Source organism: Muntiacus reevesi, chromosome 10, assembly GCF_963930625.1.
Source record: "Muntiacus reevesi chromosome 10, mMunRee1.1, whole genome shotgun sequence".
Taxonomy (NCBI): Eukaryota; Metazoa; Chordata; class Mammalia; order Artiodactyla; family Cervidae; genus Muntiacus; species Muntiacus reevesi.
In genome coordinates this window covers 75,412,526-75,432,300 of record NC_089258.1, presented here as the reverse complement: position 1 = coordinate 75,432,300, position 19,775 = coordinate 75,412,526, and the positions used below count along the sequence as shown (strand labels likewise).

General features: G+C 38.6%; 2 protein-coding genes across 2 annotated transcripts in view; both read left to right on the top strand.

The window, feature by feature from the left end:
- The window catches only part of LOC136176387 (A disintegrin and metallopeptidase domain 3-like), a 143,244-nt gene extending 132,719 nt beyond the window's left edge, over positions 1–10,525 (top strand). Inside the window, exon 22 of the mRNA XM_065946538.1 lies at positions 10,200–10,525. Coding sequence (XP_065802610.1) covers positions 10,200–10,525 — 326 coding nt within the window. The remainder of the gene's footprint in view (positions 1–10,199) is intronic.
- A 181-nt stretch (positions 10,526–10,706) lies between these two features.
- LOC136176386 (A disintegrin and metallopeptidase domain 3-like) overlaps positions 10,707–19,775 on the top strand; it is a 117,456-nt gene continuing 108,387 nt past the window's right edge. The window contains exons 1-3 of the mRNA XM_065946537.1: positions 10,707–10,764; positions 11,251–11,333; positions 15,911–15,966. Coding sequence (XP_065802609.1) covers positions 10,707–10,764; positions 11,251–11,333; positions 15,911–15,966 — 197 coding nt within the window. The remainder of the gene's footprint in view (positions 10,765–11,250; positions 11,334–15,910; positions 15,967–19,775) is intronic.

Below are 19,775 nucleotides of genomic sequence, written 5' to 3'. Positions count from 1 at the left end.
GAGGTTGTGGTGAGAGTGGTACACTCATTTCAGCAAATTTGGAAAACTCAGGAGTGGTCACAGGACTGGTAAAGGTCAGTTTTCATTCCAATTCTAAAGAATGTTCAAACTACTGAACAATTATGCACATTTCACATGCTAGCAAAATAATGCTCAAAATCCTTCAAGCTAGGCCTCAGCAGTATGTTAACCGGGAACTTCCAGATGTACAAACTGGTTGTAGAAAAGGTAGAGGAACTAGAGATCAAATTGCCAACATCAGTTGGATCACAGAAAAAGAGAATTACAGAAAAACATCTACTTCCACTTCATTGACTACATACACTAAAGCCTTTGAGTGTGTGGATCACAGCAGACTATGGAAAATTCTTAACCAGTCACCTTAACTGTCTCTAGAGAAAGCTGCATGCAGGACAAGAAGCAACAGTTAGAACTGCACATGAACAATGGGCTGGTTCAAAGTTGGGAAAGGAGTACATCAAGGCTGTATACTGTCACCCTATTTATTTACATGCAGACTACATTGTGTGAAATATCAGCCTAGATGAATTATATGCAGAATCAAGACCACCAGGAGAAATATCAACTACCTCTGATATGCAGATGATACTACCCTAATAGCAGAAAGAAAAGAGGAACTAAAGACCCTCTTGATGAGGGTGAAAGAGGTGAGTGAAAAAACTGCCTTAACATGCAGCATTCAAAAACTAAGATCATGGCATCTGGTCCCATCACTTCATGGCAAACAGCTGGGGAAAAAATGAAAACAGTGACAAACTACTTTCTTGGGCTCCAAAATCACTGCAGACAGTGACTGCAGCCATGAAATTCAAAGATGCTTGCTTCTTGGGAGAGAAGATATGACAAACTTAGGCAGCATATTAAAAAGCAGATTATCACTTTGCCAACAAAAGTCCTTAAAATCAAAGCTATTGTTTTCCAGTAGTCATGTATGGATGTGAGAGTTGGACCACAAAGAAGGCTGAGCACTGAAGAAATGATGATTTCAAACTGTGGTGCTGGAGGTTTCTTGAGGGTCCCTTGGGTGGCAAGGACATCAAACCCGTCAATTCTAAAGGAAATCAACCCTGAATATTCATTGGAAGGACTGATGCTGAAGCTGAAGCTCCAATCATGTGAAGCCACATGATGCAAAGAGCTGACTCATTGGAAAAGTTTTGGAAAATATTTCCCTGATGCTGGGAAATATTGAGGGCAAGAGGAGAAGGGAGTGACAGAGGATGAGACGGTTGGATGGCATCACTGACTCAGTGGACATGGATGTGGCTAACTCTGGGAGATAGAGAATAATTGGGAAGGCTTGCATGCTGCAGTCCACGGGATCGCAAAGTCAGACACAGCTTAAAGACTGAATAACAACAACAACAATGGTAATTAAGTTTATCCCATATAAAAGAGCTTCAAAATATATAAATTTTTTTTAAATGAGTAAATGATATTGAGAATTAGGCAAATCCAACTGTACAGCTGGAAGTATCCACATGATTCTGAAGTGCTGAGAGTTCAGAATAACAAAATTAGTTTAAAAATAAATAAGACAAAATGCAGAAGAGTTGAGTCATTAACTTTAAAATTATAATGTAGTCAGGTTATAGAGATGAAGAAGTGGACATTAGTATATATAACTCAATGATCCAATTCAAGTGATAATTATACTATTGTTGGAATTGGTGCTTCTGATACGAAAATTAGGTAATGTTCACACAATAAGGAAAATTCACTTCTTTAACCAAGCTGCACTTACCCCATACTGAAATTCTTCAAATTCAGGATGAGTCAGTTTACCATGTATCTTCCCATCTTAGCTATCTGATAAAATGGTGCAATATTTTTTTAAAATCCTCCCATTCATATCATATCTATGTAAGACTACATGATGAATACAAAAACAAATCTTTAGATGCTGTTAATGTTTACCACTAACCTTCACTGTACCACAATCACATTGTTTTGGTGGCTCCAAAACTGAATTGCCACAAACTGCAGCTCTTAGTGGAACCACTTTTGAAATTGCTCGATTCTGAAGACATTCAAATTCAGGCTGAGACACTGTATGTTTAAATTCATCTATGCACCTGCAACTGCTAAAAAACTTTACACCATGGGAACGTCTAAAATTAAATTATATTTTTCCGATAAAAGGAATAAAATCAGTATCAAAGTTAACTCTCTTCAATAACATGCTATAGAACTTCACTTAGAGACGTGCAGAGTGCTTTATTTTTAATACAATTGGTAATAAAAGAATGGGCTTCCCTTGTGGCTCAGCTGGTAAAGAATCTGCCTGCAATGCCGGACACCTAGGTTCAATCTCTGGGATGTGAAAATCCCCTGGAGAAGGGAAAGGCTACCCACTCCAGTATTCTGGCCTGGAGAATTCCAAGAACTGTATATTCCATGGGGTCACAAATAGTAGGATAGGACTGAGCGGCTTTCACTTTCAGTAATAAAAGAAAAAGTTCATTTCTATTGTAATTCAGTATAATAGACATCTAATAAGTAGAGGATGTTAAGGTTGCATGAATGAGAATATAAAACAATTCAGTGCTTGGCACATCAGTTCAGTTCAGTTCATTCTCTCAGTCATGTCCGACTCTTTGCAAACCCATGACTGCAGCACGGCAGGCTTCCCTGTCCATCACCAACTCCCAGAGCTTGCCCATCGAGTCAGTGATGCCATCCAACCGTCTTATCCTCTGTTGTCCTCTTTTCTTCTTGCTTTCAGTCTTTCCCAGCATCAGGATCTTTTCAAATGAGTCAATTCTTCACATCAGGTGGCCAAAGTATTGGAGTTTCAGCTTCAGCATCAGTCCTTCCAATGAATATTCAGGACTGATTTCCTTTAGAATTGACTGGTTTGATTTCCTTGCAGTCCAAGGGACTCTCAAGGGTCTTCTCAAAGATTACAGTTCAAAAGCATCAATTCTTCAGCACTCAGCTTTCTTTATATGTCCAGCTCTCACATCTATACATGACTACTGGAAAAACCATAGCTTTGATGAAGTGGACTTGGTCAGCAAAGTAAAAGCTGGCACATAAAAGCTATATTTAAGTATGTCTTGCTATATTATTTTCATTATCATTCACAACCCCATCATAATTATAATTATTATAAGAAGCACTAACAAATATTAAAAAAAAATGAAACAAACCAGGAATAATATGGAAAACTGAAGGAATAAATGATGGTTTATTGTGTTAATTAAAAGCCAGAATTATTTGTGCTTTGGTAGAACAATTAATTAAAATATTTAAACTCTTAGGATATATAGAAAGTATAAATCCTAGATTCTTTTTATTTTGATATTTCCATATTTGTAAGTGTACTGTTGAATGAGTTTTCTTTAAATTTGTAACAGTCTCACACTTAGATCATAAGAAATACAAAGAACAAATTTTATTTCCTGAACCAGTTGAGTAAGTTGCCAATAGGATACCCTGATGACTCTAAATATTTTCACATAGAACTCTTAAATATAAATGAATTCTCTTAAAACCGGCCTTCACTAACAGGAAACAATGACACATTGTTAACATCTAATCATCTTTTCAGGTTCAAATTTCCCCTTCACCACAGTATTAGCACTTTAGAGCAAAAGGATCCACTTCAGAATCAACCACTGCACTTAGTTCTCCCATCTTCTTAGTTTCCTGGAGAAGAGAATGGCAAGCCACTCCAGTATTCTTGCCTGGAAAATCCCATGGACAGAGGAGCCTGGCAGGATACAGTCCAAGGGGTCGCAGAGTCGGACACAACTGAGTTACTAACACTTCACTTCTCCTTAGTTTAGTTGTCTGCTTTTTTTGTTAAATTTCTGATATTGAAAAGTTTTTCTGACTACAGACTGATTATTTAGAAACAAGTCCCTCAGTTTAGCTTTATGAAATGTTTCCCCATAGTTAGACTGAGGTTATGCATCTTGGCAACTGCATCACAGAAGTATTGCTGAGTCTGTCTGCTCCGTTGCGACCAAACAGGGGGCACATGCTTTTGACTTGTTATCTGTCTGATAAAAGTCACTTGGAACAGTTGATTAAGGTGTGCCTGCCAGTCTTCACTCTAACATTTCTTTCTTTCCTTATCATTTAATTATTTGTAGAGAAGTTTCATGTAAATATCTCATTTCTAATCTTATTTTCAATTCATAAATTTATGTAAATATGGACTCATATTACACTATGACACTGAATGGATTATAATCCATTAAAGCATAACATATGACTTTCAAACTGTTTCAGATTTGCCCCTTCAAACTGCTTTAAGTCCCTGCGACAAATCTCCATAATTCTTTGAATACCTCCATATACTGAACAGCACAGATGTTCACAGCTCATGTGCGTTTTGTCTGTCTTAGTCCTGGAATCAGGTACATGATGTCTCTAATTTTGTTCTTCTTTCTCAAAATTTCTGTGGCATTCAGGGTCTTTTGCTATGGCTATTCAAGACGCATTCAAATTCAGGATTGCTTGTGAAAATCGTCAGGGGAATTTGGATAGGGATTATATTGAATCTCTACATTGATTTGGGTGATATAGACATTTAAAAAATATTCATTCTTCCTATCCATCAGCATTTCTTCCCATTTCCTTATGTATTCTTTAATTCCTTCCATCAATGTCTTGTATTTCTCAGCACAGATTTTTTTTACCTTCGTGGCTTTTAAATTTACTTCTAGGTAGTTTAGTCTTTTTGATGCTATTATAAATGAGATTGCTTTCTTAATTTCTCCTCCTAATGGTGTGCTATTACTGTATAGAAACACAAGGTATTCTATACATTAATTTTGGGTCCTGTAAAGTCACTGAATTTGTTTACTACTGTTGACAGCTTTTAGTGGAGTCTTTAGCGATTCCTATGTGCAAAACCGTGTCATTTGCAAACACTGACAATTTTACTCTTCCTTTCTGACTTAGATGTCTTTTATCTCTTTCTCCCACCTAATTCTCTGGCTAACATTCTCAATATGATTTTCAATAAAATGGCAAGAGTGGGCAATCTTGTCTTGTTTCCAGATATTAGAGGGAAATCATCCATCTTTACACTACTTGTTGGTTTTTTTTTTGTTTGTTGGTTTTGTTTGTTTTACATATTTTTGTGATTTGGGGACACTTGAGTGGCACGCAGAATCCCAGTCCTCCAACCTGGGATCAAACCCATGATGCCTACGGTTAAAGCTTGGAATCTTAACCACTGGACACCAGGGAAGTCACTGCACTGTCCAATGTGATATTAGCTGTGGTTTGTCATATATAGTCATATTATATTGAAGTACATTTCTCCATATTTACTGGGTTAAGCATATTTATCATAAATGGATGTCATATTTTTTCAAATGCTTTTTTTATACCTATTGAGATGATCATATTATTTTTATCCTTTTGTAAATGGGGCATAACACATTGATTGAGTTACAGATGTTGACTCACTTTTGCATCCTTGGAATAAATCCCACTCTGTCATGGTATATGATCATTTTAACGTGCTGTTGAATTTGATTTGCTAATATCCTGTTGAGGACTTTTCCATCCAACTCAACTAGGGATATCAGACAATACTATTTCTCTTTTAGTGCTATCTTTGTCTGCTTTGCTATCAAGGTCATGCTGGCCTCATAAAATGTTGATTTAAAATGTTCCCTCCCCTTAAATTTTTTGGAAGTGTTTGAGAAGGATTTGTATGTATTGTATGTATTCTCCAGTGGTCCTGGATTTTTGGTTGTTGGAAGGTTTTTGATTCCTCATTCAGCTTTCTTACTAGTAATCAATCTGTTCAGCTTCTGTTTTTCTTTAAGGTTCAGTCTCACAGAGTTCTATGTTCTGATGAAATTATCCATTTCTCTTAGGTGTTCCAAATTGCCATGAATAGTTTTTCTGTAGTATACTTTTATGATTCTTTGTTTTTTCTGTGATATTAGTTGCAACATATTCTCTTCCATTACTAGTTTTTAAAGTGTTGGCCCTCTCTTTTTTGGAGTAGTTCAGTCACTCTGTTTGGAGAGCTGAGCTAAGTATTTCTCAATCTTGTTTATTTTTCCAAAGAACAATTTATTGGCTTCATGGATTGTTCTCTACTACCTTTTTTGTCTCTGTTTCATTTATTTCCACTCTAATCTTTGGCATTGCCTTTCATCTACTAATGTGGAGTTCATTTGCTCTTCTTTTTCTAGTTCCTGGAGGTACAAACTTAAGTTGTTTAATTTTGTTATTTTAGTTTTACTGAAATAGTGGTTCAAGACCATGAACTTCTACTTAGAACTGCTTTGTCTACTTCCCATAAATTTTGGTATATTACATTTCCATTTCTGTTGCTCTCAAGGTATTTTTTTTTCATTTTCTTTGAAAATCTTGTTGAAACATGAATGTTCAGTAGTACTTTGCTTAGTCTCCCCATATTTTTGACTTTTCAAGTTTTCTTGTCTAGGTTTATGCTGTTGAGGTTGTAAAATATGTGTGATATGGTTTCCAACTTCTCCAATTGGTTGAGACTTATTTTGTGGCTTAACATAAAATTCATCCAGAATAATACTCCACATACACTTGAGAAGAATGTGAGTTCTATTTCTTTTAGGTGGAATGTTCTGTAAATATGTGTCAATCAGGCCTAGGGCTTCATTTAAAGCCAGTGTTTCTTTGTTGATTTTCTGCCTGGAAGATCTATCCAAATGAAGTACCTAGGTACTTAAAGTTTCCTAGTATTATTGCATTACTGTATGTTTCTGCTTTTATTTCTATCAATATTTGCTTTATATATTTAGGTGTTCCTATGTTGAGTACTATCTGAGCCACCAGGGAAGCCCTGCAGACTCAGGCAGCTTCCTTGTGGCTCAGATGGTAAAGAATCTGCCTGCAATGCAGGAGACCCTGGTTCGATCCCTGGGTCAGGAAGATCCAGTGAAGAAGGGAATGGCAACCCACTCCAGTATTCTTGACTAGAGAATTCCATGGACAGACCATGGGGTCACAAAGAGTTGGACATGACTGAGCGACTAACCCATGTTGAGTATGTATATATTTATAAATGTTGTTTCTTCCTAATGAATTGTCCCCTATATCAATAAACAATACCTCTCTTTGTCTCTAAATATAGTACTTGTTTTAAAGTCAATTTTTCTGATATAAGTACAGCTACCCTAGCTTTCTTTTCATTTCCATTTATGTGGTATACCTTTTGCCATCCCTTCAACTTTTACTCTCCTGTGTCCTTATATCTGAAGGGAGTCACTTGTAGGCAGGAGAGTGATGGGTCTTGCTTTTCACCCACCATCCATTCTGTCTTTTGATTGACAAAGTTGGCCTATTTGCTTTAAAAATAATTATTGATAGGTACAGGTTTACTCTCATAGTGTTTCTTTTTTTTTCTGGTTGTTTTGTAATTCCTATGTTGCTTTCCTCTTTTGCTCTTTTTCTGCATTCCTTTTTGGTTCACTTTAGACATGTCCTTCCTTTTTGTCTTCTGCACATCCACTTTTCTGGTTTTGGTTTGTTTTGTATTTGCTGTATGGTTACCATGAGGCTTGCATATAGAAACATATATCTCTAACAGTCTATTTCAATTGGATAACTGATGTTTGAATATATTGTAAAACTCAAGTTAGAAAATATTTACCCTCTTCAAAATGTTTTATGCTCTTATGTTGTATATACCTTATCATATTGTAATAGTTATTATTTTCCTTACTTTTGACTTTTAAGCATACCACCTTTATGTTTAATCAACTAATTTAAATATTCAATTAATCTGAATTTTAGCATATATTTACCTTTACCATAGAGACTTGTACTTTATATGTCTTCCTAAAGAACTCCATTTATTATTTGTTATAAGGTTGGGCTAGTGGTGATAAACTCCTTTTGACTGTGCTTGTCTTTAAAACTCTTATCTCTCCTTCAATTCTGAACAACAAATTGCCAGGTATAGTAGTCATTTTCTTTCAACATTTCAACCTATCACACCAACCTACTGGCCTGCAATGTGGCTGCTGAAAATGCTGCTCATGTTTTCATGGGAGACCCTTGTGTGTAACAAGACATTCCTGGTGGCTCAGACAGTAAAGCATCTGCCTATGATGCGGGAGACCAGGGTTCGATCCATGGGTGCGGAAGATCCTCTGGAGAAGGAAATGGCAACCTACTACAGTACTCTTGCCTGGAAAATCCCATGGGAGGAGGCTGGTAGGCTACAGTCCGTGGGCCCGCAAAGAATTGGACACGACTGAACAACTGAACTGAACTGATGGCTGAGTAATATTCCATAGTATAAATATATCACTTCTTCTTTATCCATTCATCTCTCAATGGGCATTTAGGTTGCTTCCATATCTTGAAAAGGCTGTCTTTTCTTCATTGTATGTTCTCATCTCTTTTGTCATAGATTAGTTCATCTTAGGTGTGTACAGTTTATCTCTTGGCATTCAGTCTTGTTCCATTGACCTATATTTCTATTTTTGTGCCAGTACCTAACTGCTTTCATTACTGTAGCTTTGTATAGTCTGAACTCTGGGAGACTGATTCTTCTATATCTATTTTTGTTTTTCAAGATTGCTTTGAATATTTGGGGTCTTTCATGCATCCATACAAATTAAAAGAAATTTATTACAGATATATGAAAAATGCCATTGGTAATTTGATAAGTATTGCATTGAACTTGTACATTGTCTTGGGTAGTATAGTCATTTTAACAATACTGATTCTTCCAATACAAGAACGTGATATATCTTTCCAAATATTTGTGTCATCTTCAATTTCTTTCATGAGTGTCATATAGTTTTCAGAGTACAGGTCTATTTGTCTCCTTAGGTAGTTTATCCCAAGGTATTTTATTCTTTTTGATGCAATGGTATATAAAATTGTTTCCTTAATTTCTGTTTCATTGTTAGTGTTTAGAAAAGCAAAGATTTCTGTGCACTAATTTTGTATCCTGGGACTCTACCAAATTCGTTGATGAGCTCTAGTAATTTTCTAGTAGCATCTTTAGCATTCTCCATGTATAGTATTGGTATCTATCATCATCTGAAAACGTACATGTTCAGCTCAAATTCTAGGGATCCAGACTTTTATTTCCATAAATACTTTCAAGTCTGAATACTTTCTAGCCCATAAATACCTGAAACCAACAAAGCTTCAACCAGGCATATTACCTCCCAAATCTTGTACAAATCTGCCTCTCCTGAATGTTTGTCACGATCATTTCAGTTGCTTAGTCATTAGCAGTTTCAGAAATCTTCATGTTTCCCAGGTGGCTCAGAGGTAGAGAATCTGCCTGCCAATGCAGAAGGCACAGATGATGCAGGAGACACAAATTCAAACCCCGGGTGAGGAAAATCCCCAAGAGAAGGAAATGGCAATCCACTCCTGTATTCTTGCCTGGAGAATTCCATGGACAGAGGAGCCTGGCTGGTTACAGTCCATAAGGGTAGTAAAGAGTGAGACACAACTCAGTACACACACATGCAATTTTCGTATAAACTAGTTGACAAATCTGTTGCTTTTCTATACATAATGTAAGGGTAAAAAACCTGTAAGATAAAAATATTTATCTTCTCTAGTACCAGAAATGAAGGAGGACTTCTATCTCCCAGACTCATGCAAACAGACACTTGCTTTGCTTGGGTATTTACTAAGTGGTTTCAGTCGTGTCTGACTCTTTGTGACCCTATGGATTGTATGTAACCTGCCAGTCTCCTCTGTCCATGCAAGAATACTGGAGTTGATTGCCATTTCCTCCTCCAGAGGATTTTCCCAACCCAGGGTCTCACCAACAGCTCCAGAGACTCCTGCATTGGTAGGTAGGTTCTTTACCACTAGTGCTACCTGAGAAGCCCAAACTTCCTTTAAAAATGTATAACCGCTAACTTCCTAGAAGGTGTATGCAACTCTTTTTGAGAATAAAGTTCAACCCTTGCCAGTTTCACATTGCAGGGATGTTTTTCTTAAAGGCTTTGCAGCCATCTATTTCAATCATAGGCTTCCAAGTTGGTTCAGTGGTAAAGAATCCGTCTGCCAATGCAGGAGACCTGGGCTCCATCCCTGGGTCCCATAAAACGCTCTGGACTAGGAAATGGCAATCCACTCCAGTATACTTGCCAGGGAAATCCATGGACAGAGCAGCATAGGCTATAGTCCACGAAATCCGATAAGAGTTCGAGGGAACTCAGAGACCAAATAAAATCCTGCCTCAGACCACACTTCACCCGCCTTCGAGCCTCAACCAGCCAAAACCTGTCCCACTCCTACCCCTAAATCTCCCTTCGCCGCTCCAGCCCTGCCTCTCTTCTGCCCTCCAACCCCGCCCCTCTCCAGCCCCACCCTCCAGCCCCGCCCCTCTCCAGCCCGACACTCCAGCCCCGCCCCTCCTCTCTGCCCTCTATCCCCGCCCCCTCCAACCCCACCCTACAGCCCCGCCCCCCTCTCCGACCTCTATCCCCGCCCCTCTCCAGCCCCACCCTCCAACCCCGCCTCTCTCCAGCCCCACCCTCCAGCCCCGCCCCTCCTCTCCGCCCTCTAGCCCCGCCCCTCTCCAGCCCCACCCTCCAACCCTGCCTCTCCTCTCTGCCCTCTAGCCACGCCCCTCAGCCCCAGCCCAGCCCCGCCCCTCCCAGACCGCGCGCCCAATCCCCGCCGTGCTTGGCGAACGGCGCGAGCTACGTCCAGTCAACCGCCTTCCCTGAGGCGATGCCGGCCACGTAATGTTACCTCTCCTGCTAATCCTCACAGGGCTGGGCCGGCTGGCCTCAGCGGGCCATCGTAAGTGAGGACCCTGCTTGATAGGAGGGGGGCCCATCCTCGCAGTGTCCCTCGGTGCGGAGGTGGAGGGATTGCCCTCCTGGCCCCAGAAGCCCAGGCCAGGCTGGGGGGGCCCGGGCGGGTCTGGTCGGAGTCCGGCCCAGTTTCAGACTTCTGCCAGGCCCGCTGGTCGGAGGTATCAGAGCAGAACTGGGATAGTTGTCCTTCACTCCCAGATGGGGACACAGGTCTTCTAGGGAGACGGGGTGGGGGTGGGGAGGATCCTGGATGGGGTCCAGGGGACATCTTCTTAAAACTCTACACGGTATGTTATTTGGGGGGGGGGGGGTGCACGTGTGCATACACGTGCGTGGGTGTGCGTGCACGTGCGCGGCTGCGCGCGCACTGGGGCTTGGAAGATCCACAAGTGATGTGATTGGAGAGGACAAGTGAGAAAGGATGCGGTCATGCCCTGGGGAATGCTCACTCTTGTTTTCCTTACTGCAGACTCTGAAACATCACTTCTACAAATTACAGTGCCACGGAAGACTGATACAAACACCAAAGATGGCAGTATTTCAGAAACGCATGTAATTAACAAATCACTTTAAAATAAAAGAGTGTTTTATTTTTACTGGGGTGCAAGAACCAAATCGATGCGTGCCTTCATGACATTATGTGTTCTAAAGATTGTGTTCAAGAGACGTTTTGTCTGAGGAGAGCAAGTGCTTTCTTTTCATTTCTCAAGTAAATATAAACCTTATGAAACAATTTTAAAATACAGGTTCAAAGAAAAGAGATGCCTTGAATTCGTATTACACAGAAAGGAGTCTATGGTCTACTAAATTTTCTATTTAAATGTATCTCGTATGTAAATGAGGCCATACAAATATTTAACTTGTAGCATGATTTTAAGATAACAGTATATAAATAATATCTTCATGCCTGTATTTAACATGTATGTGTATATGTATATCTTTGCAAAAATAAAAGTAATATTATTTTTTATATAACATGATAAAGTGTGTCCCTTATGTACATTGTAAAATGAAATCTAGGCAGTGCAGAGACTTGTTAAGAAAGTGAATGGCTATCTCACTTTCTAAAGGCAGTAAATTTGAAGGAAGTTTTAGAGACATACATACACAGACACATAAATTTTTAATGAGTGTGTATGAGAGTTGTAGTTGGCTTTTCCTTTTATGGGTAGAGTTAGGAGTTAATTTTATGATAATTACTAATAGCCCTGTCATTATTTTCCTTAACTATAGAGTATCTTATATGTAACATCATAAAATGTTTCAAACTTTAGATGGTTAAATAGTTTCATTTCTTTTTTTCCTTGGGGATGATCTTGATCCCTGTCTCCTATACAATGGCACAAACCTCAGTCCATATTTCATCAGGCACTCTGTCTATCAAATCTAGTCCCTTAAATCTATTTCTCACTTCCACTGTGTAATCATAAGGGATTTGATTTAGGTCATACCTGAATGGTCTAGTGGTTTCCCCCACTTTCTTCAATTTAAGCCTGAATTTGTAAATAAGCAGTTCATGATCTGAGCCACAGTCAGCTGACGGTCTTGTTTTTGCTGACGGTATAGAGCTTCTGCATCTTTGGTTGCAAAAAATATAATCAATCTGATTTTGGTGTTGGCCATCTGCTGATGTCCATGTGCAGAGTCTTATCTTGTGTTGTTGAAAGAGGGTATTTGCCATGACCAGTGCATTCTCTTGGCAAAACTCTATTAGCCTTTGCCCTGCTTCATTCCGTACTCCAAGGTCAAATTTGCCTGTTACTCCAGGTGTTTCTTGACTTCCTATCTTTGCAATCCAGTCCCCTATGATGAAAAGGACATCTTTTTTGGGTGTTAGTTTTAAAAGGTCTTGTAGGTCTTCATGCTGCTGCTAAGTCGCTTCAGTCATGTGCGACTCTGTGAGACCCTGTAGATGGCAGTCCACCAGGCTCCCCGGCCCCTGGGATTCTCCAAGCAAGAACACTGGAGTGGGTTGCCATTTCCTTCTCCGTAGGTCTTCATAGAACCATTAAATTCAGCTTCTTCAGCTTCACTGGTCAGGGCATAGACTTGGATTACCATGATATTGCTGATACTGTTTGCCGTGGAAAGGAACAGAAATCAATGTGTCATTTTTGAGAGTACATCCAAGTACTGCATTTCAGACTCTTTTGTTGACTGTGATGGATACTCCATTTCTTCTAAGGGATTCCTGCCCACAGTAGTAGATATAATGGTCTTCTGAATTAACGTCACACATTCCAGTCCATTTTACTTTGCTGATTCCTAGAATGTCGACATTCACTCTTGCCATCTCCTGCTTGACCAATTTCACTTTGACTTGATTCATGGACCTAACATTCCAGGTTCCTATGCAATATTGCATTTTTACAGTATTGGACCTTCCTTCCATCACTGGTCACATCCACAACTGGGTGTTGTTTTTGCTTTGGCTCCATCCCTTCATTCTTTCTGAAAAAGAAATGCAGAAAGGCAAAATGGCTAAGGAGGCCTTACAAATAGCTGTGAAAAGAAGAGAAGCAAAAAGCAAAGGAGAAAAGGAAAGACATAAGCATCTTAATGAAGAGTTCAAAGAATATAAAGGAGAGATAAGAAAGCCTTCCTCAGCAATCAATGCAAAGAAATAGAGGAAAACAATAGAATGGGAAAGACTAGAGATGTCTTCAAGAAAAGTAGAGATACAAAGGGAACATATCATGCAAAGATGGGATCAATAAAGGACAGAAATGGTATGGACATAACAGAAGCAGAAGATATTAAGAAGAGGTGGCAAGAATACACAGAAGGACTGCACAAAAACGATTTTCCGACCCAGATAATTGCAATGGTGTGATCACTCACCTAGAGCCAGACATCCTGGAATGAGAAGTCAAGTGGGCCTTAGGAAGCACCACTATGAACAAAACTGGTGGAGGTGATGGAATTCCAGTTGAGCTATTTCAAAATCTGAAAGATGATGCTGTGACAGTGCTGCACTCAATATGTCAATAAATTTGGAAAACTCAGCAAAGGCCACGGCACTGGAAAAGATCAGTTTTCATTCCAGTCCCAAAGAAAGGCAACGCAAAGAATGCTCAAACTACTATACAGTTTCCCTTATCTCACACGCTAGTAGATTAATGCTCAAAATTCTCCAAGCCAGGCTTCAGCATTATGTTAACCCTGAACTTACAGATGTTCAAGTTGGCTTTATAAAAGGCAGGGGAACAAAAGATCATATTGCCAATATCCGTTGGATCATCGAAAAAGGAATAGAGTTCCAGAAAAACATCAATTTCTGCTTTATTGACTATGTCAAGGCCTTTTACTGTGTGGATCACAATAAACTGGAAAATTCTGAAAGAGATGGGAATACCAGACCACCTGACCTGCCTCTTGAGATACCTGTATGCAGGTCAAGAAGCAACAGTTAGTACTAGACATGTAACAATGGACTGGTTCCAAATAGGAAAGGGAGTAGGTCAAGGCTCTATATTGTCGCCCTGCTTGTTTAACTTATATGCAGAGTACATCATGAGAAACACTGGGCTGGATGAAGCACAGCTGGGATCAAGATTGCCGGGAGAAATATCAATAACCTCAGATATGCAGATGACACCACCCTTATGGCAGAAAGCAAAGAAGAACTAAAAAGCCTCTTGATGAAAGTGAAAGAGGAGAGTGAAAAAGTTGGCTTAAAGCTCAACATTCAGAAAACTAAGATCATGGCATCCGGTCCCATCACTTCATGGCAAATAGATGGGGAAACAGTGGAAACAGCGGTTGACTTTGTTTCTTTGGGCTCCAAAATCACTGCAGATGGTGATTGCAGCCATGAAATTAAAAGACGCTTACTCCTTGGAAGGAAAGTTATGACCAATCCAGACAGCATATTAAAAAGCATAAACATTACTTTGTCAATAAAGGTCCGTCTAGTCAAGGCTATAGTTTTTCCAGTATTATGTAGGATGTGAGATTTGGACTATAAAGAAAGCTGAGCACAGAAGAATTGTTGCTTTTGAACTATGGTGTTGGAAAAAACTCTTGAGTGTTTATTTTAAATTTAAAAATATATTTGTACATGGTTCATGCGTTGATGGAGAGTTCATAAACTGTAATCAATATTAAATAATAAATAATGAATGAGAATGAAAAAATTGCAAAGAAAAACGTGTATCATGCTCTCAAGTTCATATAATAGATTAATATACTCCTATCCACAAATAAGTAAGTGACAGAAAATGGTTGGAAATTTAAAAATAGAAAAATATCTATAACCTTAAAATTCTTAAAGATTCTCCTTAAATGAAGAGGTAGAATTAACGAAAAAATAAGTAAACTGAAGTAGTTCAGATTCCCAATGTCAAAAATTGATTTCTGAGAAGAAGGTAAAACAGAACATTTGGTGAGATAGACTAAGGAAAATGAGAAGGAAGAGATGTACTGTTAGAAGTGAGACTCACACAAATGCAGACTGACCAATAGAATCTGAATTACAGATATCATCCTTTAGTAGAAGAACTGCCTTTTAGCTTTCTGAATGGTGCCTTTAGGTGAACATCAGATTTTAGTCTCATTTTGTTTTATCTTAGAAGGGAACTTGCTTTGTAGCCTTTAATTTTCCTTTTATTTTCTCTGAAAACTGTAAAATAAGGAACGATCAGAAAACTCAAATTTCTTCAAAGTTTACTCAACATTTATAAATGTAATCATTTTAAGTGAAAATTTGTTTAAGAGACTTTAATGCTAATAACCAACGCTCTTACTTTTGCAGTAGATTTATAATCCTAGAGTTTATGTAACTTGGATTATGATTAATTCTGTCATACGTTCCAAGATTGAAGAAAGATAACTGTAACAGGATACCTCTGTAGAAGTGGAGATATACAGTTTGTTTTTGTTAATTTTAGTCTCTTAGACATTTCTGACTTTTTGAGACTCCATGGACTGTGGCCTTCCTGTGTCCATATGATTTCGCAGACAAGAAGACTGGAGTTGGTTGCCATTTCCTTCTCCAGCATATGTAATTTTGATACATGATATCATCCCTGTTTATATGAAAGAGTATATATTTTTTAAAATTAGGACTTTTGACTTTCAGAGATTTGAAATATCTAATAATTACTTTTTCTCTGAATCCTTTGCTATAGGTCACCTATTCCATCCAAATTGCCAAGAAAACATACACTCTCCCACTTGAAAAACAGTAAGTGGACATTCTTCTTTTCATAGAGTTGTTTTTAGTTTCTTAAGTTTCTAATCGCTTCCTATAACTGAGTCTACATTAAAGCCTAAACATTCAGTCATGAGTATTTTATTTAACATGTTGTCTTCTTGTTAATTCATGTCAGATTAGACTTTTGAGTCATTATCATTAGATTTTAAGTGTAATATTCAGATTCAATGATAATGATATTAGAGCATATGAAATACATGAACATCATTTTATGTAACTCCTTACTTTTAATTACAATTATAAATGAACTAATGTTATCTGCCCATACTTCAGTTTGTTTGTTTCATGTCATTATACATAATTATGTGACTTCATGCATTTTGTTTGATGTTACACTCTCAGTTTGTCTCATTTTGCTATAGTATATACTTTTAATGTCTTCATATTTCTGCTTTCATTCTGTGAGGAAACCAACATCAATAACTTGTGTGTATCACTTCATGACTTTCTAACCTAAATTTCATCTTTACCTGAAATAAAACACAGAAACTTATGTAAAAAATGATTTCTTTCCTCAAATGCACATTGTCTTCTGCAAGTGTCTTATTTAATAGCAGCATATATTTTCTTTTTCTGTATGTATATTTCCACTGATTTTTAGTAGTGAGAATGCATGGTATATAGTATTGGTGGGTAATGATGTTATTTCCAGGGATTGTCACTATAGACTCTGACAAGAAGCATCCTCATCCATGTATTTTTATATCATACAGATTTTGTTACATAACAGACTTGATATAAATTAATGGACTCCTGGATCAAGAAGGATGAATGCTAAAAAGAGTCATAACAATAATAATAATAATGACAAGAACAACAGTAACTGGCATTTATTGAGCAAGTACTGTTTTCCAAGTGCATTTCTAGCAATCTGCATGTTGCTGAGTCATGTATGACTCTTTGGTACCTCATGGACTGCAGCATGCCAGGCTCACCTGTCCTCCATTATCTCCCAGAGTTTGCTCAAATTCATATCCACTGATTCAGTGATGCTATCTAACCATCTCATCTTCCACCACCCTCATCTCCTTTTGCCTCAATCTTTCCCAGCATCAGTGTCTTTCCAATGAGCAGAGTGTTCACACCAGCTGGCCAAAGTATTGGAGCTTCAGCTTCAGCATCAGTCCTTCCATTGATTATTCAGGTGTGATTGCCTTTAGGATAAACTGGTTTGATCTCTTTGCAATTCACAGGACTCTCAAGTGTCTTCTCCAGAACCACAATTCAAAGGCATCAGTTCCTCAGCACTCAGCCTTCTTATGGGTCTATTCTCAAATCAGTACATGACTACTGGAAAAACCATGACTTTGACTATACGGACCTTTGTTGGTGAAGCGGTATCTCTGCTTTCTAGTACACTGTCTATGTTTGTCATAGCTTTACTTTGAAGAAGCAAGTGTCTTTTAATTTCATGGCTGCAGGCACTGTCTTCAGTGATTATGGAGACCAAGAAAATAAAATCTGTCACTGCTTTTGCTTTTTTCACATCTATTTGCTAGGAAGTGAGGGGACCAGAAGCTATGATCATAGATTTTTGAATGTTGAATTCTAAGCCAGCTTTTTCACTCTCCTCTTTCACTTTCATCAGGAGGCTGTTTAGTTCCTCTTCAGTTTCTGCCATTAGAATGGTATCATCTGCACATCACAGGTTGTTGATATTTCTCAGCCATCTTCATTACAGCTTGTGCTTCATCCAGCCCATCGTTCCACATGATGCACTCTGCTTGTTGGTTTAATAAGCAGGGTGACAATATAAAACCTCTTACTCGTTTCCCTGTTTGCACCAGTCAGTTGTTCGGTGTCTGATTCTGACTGTTGCCTCTTGACCCACATATAGGTTTCTCAGAAGAGAGGTAAGGTGGTCTGGTACAAGCATTTCTTTGAGAATTTTCCACAATTTGTTGTGATTCATAGTCAAAGGTTAGAGCATAGTCAGTGAAGAAGTAGATGTTTTTCTGTTTCTCCCTTGCTTCCTTCATGATCCCATGAACATTGGAAATTTGATCTCTGGCTCCTCTGCTTCTTCTAACCCAACTTGTACATCAGGAATTACATCGTTCATGTACTTGTGAAGTCTAACTTGAAGGATTTTGAGTATAACCTTGTTAGCATGTAAAATTAGCACAATGGTAAGGTCGTTTAAGCATTCTTTGGCATTGCCCTTTTTTGAGGTTGAAGTGAAAGATGACATTTTGCACTCCTGTGGCCCCTGCTGGGTTTTCCAAATTTGCTGATTTACTGAGTGCAGCACTCTAACAGCATCATCTCTTAGGATTTTGGTATAGTTCCTCTTCATGTTCTTGCCACCTCTTCTCAATATCTTTTGCTTCAGTTAGATCTTCAGTGTCTCCGTCCTTTATCAGGCCCATCTTTGCTTGAAATATTCCCTTCTTTTTTATTTATTTATTTTTATTAGTTGGAGGCTAATTACTTTACAATATTGTAGTGGTTTTTGCCATACATTGACATGAATCAGCCATGGATTTACATATGTTCCCCATCCCAATCCCCCCTCTCGCCTCCCTCCCCATCCCATCCCTCCGAGTCTTCCCAGTGCACCAGCCCTGAGCACTTGTCTCATGCATCTGTTGGTGATCTGTTTCACCCTTGATAATATACTTGTTTCAATGCTGTTCTCTCAGAACATCCCACCCTCGTCTTCTCCCACAGAGTCCCAAAGTCTGTTCTGTACATCTGTGTCTCTTTTTCTGTTTTGCATATTGGGTTTTCGTTACCATCTTTTTAAATTCCATATATATGTGTTAGTATACTGTATTTGTCTTTATCTTTCTGGCTTACTTCACTCTGAATAATGGGCTCCAGTTTCATCCATCTCATTAGAAGTGATTCAAATGAATTCTTTTTAATGGCTGAGTAATATTCCATGGTGTATATGTACCACAGCTTCCTTATCCATTCGTCTGCTGATGGGCATCTAGGTTGCTTCCATGTCCTGGCTATTATAAACAGTGCTGCGATGAACATTGGGGTGCACGTGTCTCTTTCAGGTCTAGTTTCCTCGGTGTGTGTGCCTAGGAGTAGGATTGCTGGGTCATATGGCAGTCTTATTTCCAGTTTTTAAAGAAATTTCCACACTGTTCTCCATAGCAGCTGTACTAGTTTGCATTCCCACCAACAGTGTAAGAGGGTTCCCTTTTCTCCACACCCTCTCCAGCATTTATTGCTTGTAGACTTTTGGATAGCAGCCCTCCTGACTGGAGTGTAATGGTACCTCATTGTGGTTTTGCTTTGCATTTCTCTGATAATGAGTGATGTTGAGCATCTTTTCATGTGTTTGTTAGCCATCTGTATGGCTTCTTTGGAGAAATGTCTGTTTAGTTCTTTGGCCCATTTTTGATTGGGTCATTTATTTTTCTGGAATTGAGCTGCGGGGGCTGCTTGTATATTTCAATATTTTGAAAATGGCTATACTACCCAAAGCAATCTATAGATTCAATGCAATCTCTATTAAGCTACCAACGATATTCTTCACAGAACTAGAACAAATAATTTCACAATTTGTATGGAAATATAAAAAAACCTCAAATAGCCAAAGCAATCTTGAGAAAGAAGAATGGAACTGGAGGAATCAACCTGCCTGACTTCAGGTTCTGCTACAAAGCCACGGTCATCAAGACAATATGGTACTGTCACAAGGACAGAAATAAAGATCAATGGAACAGAATTGAAAGCCCATGATAAATCCACATACCTATGGACACCTTATCTTTGACAAAGGAGGCAAGAATATACAATGGAAAAAAGACAATCTCTTTAAC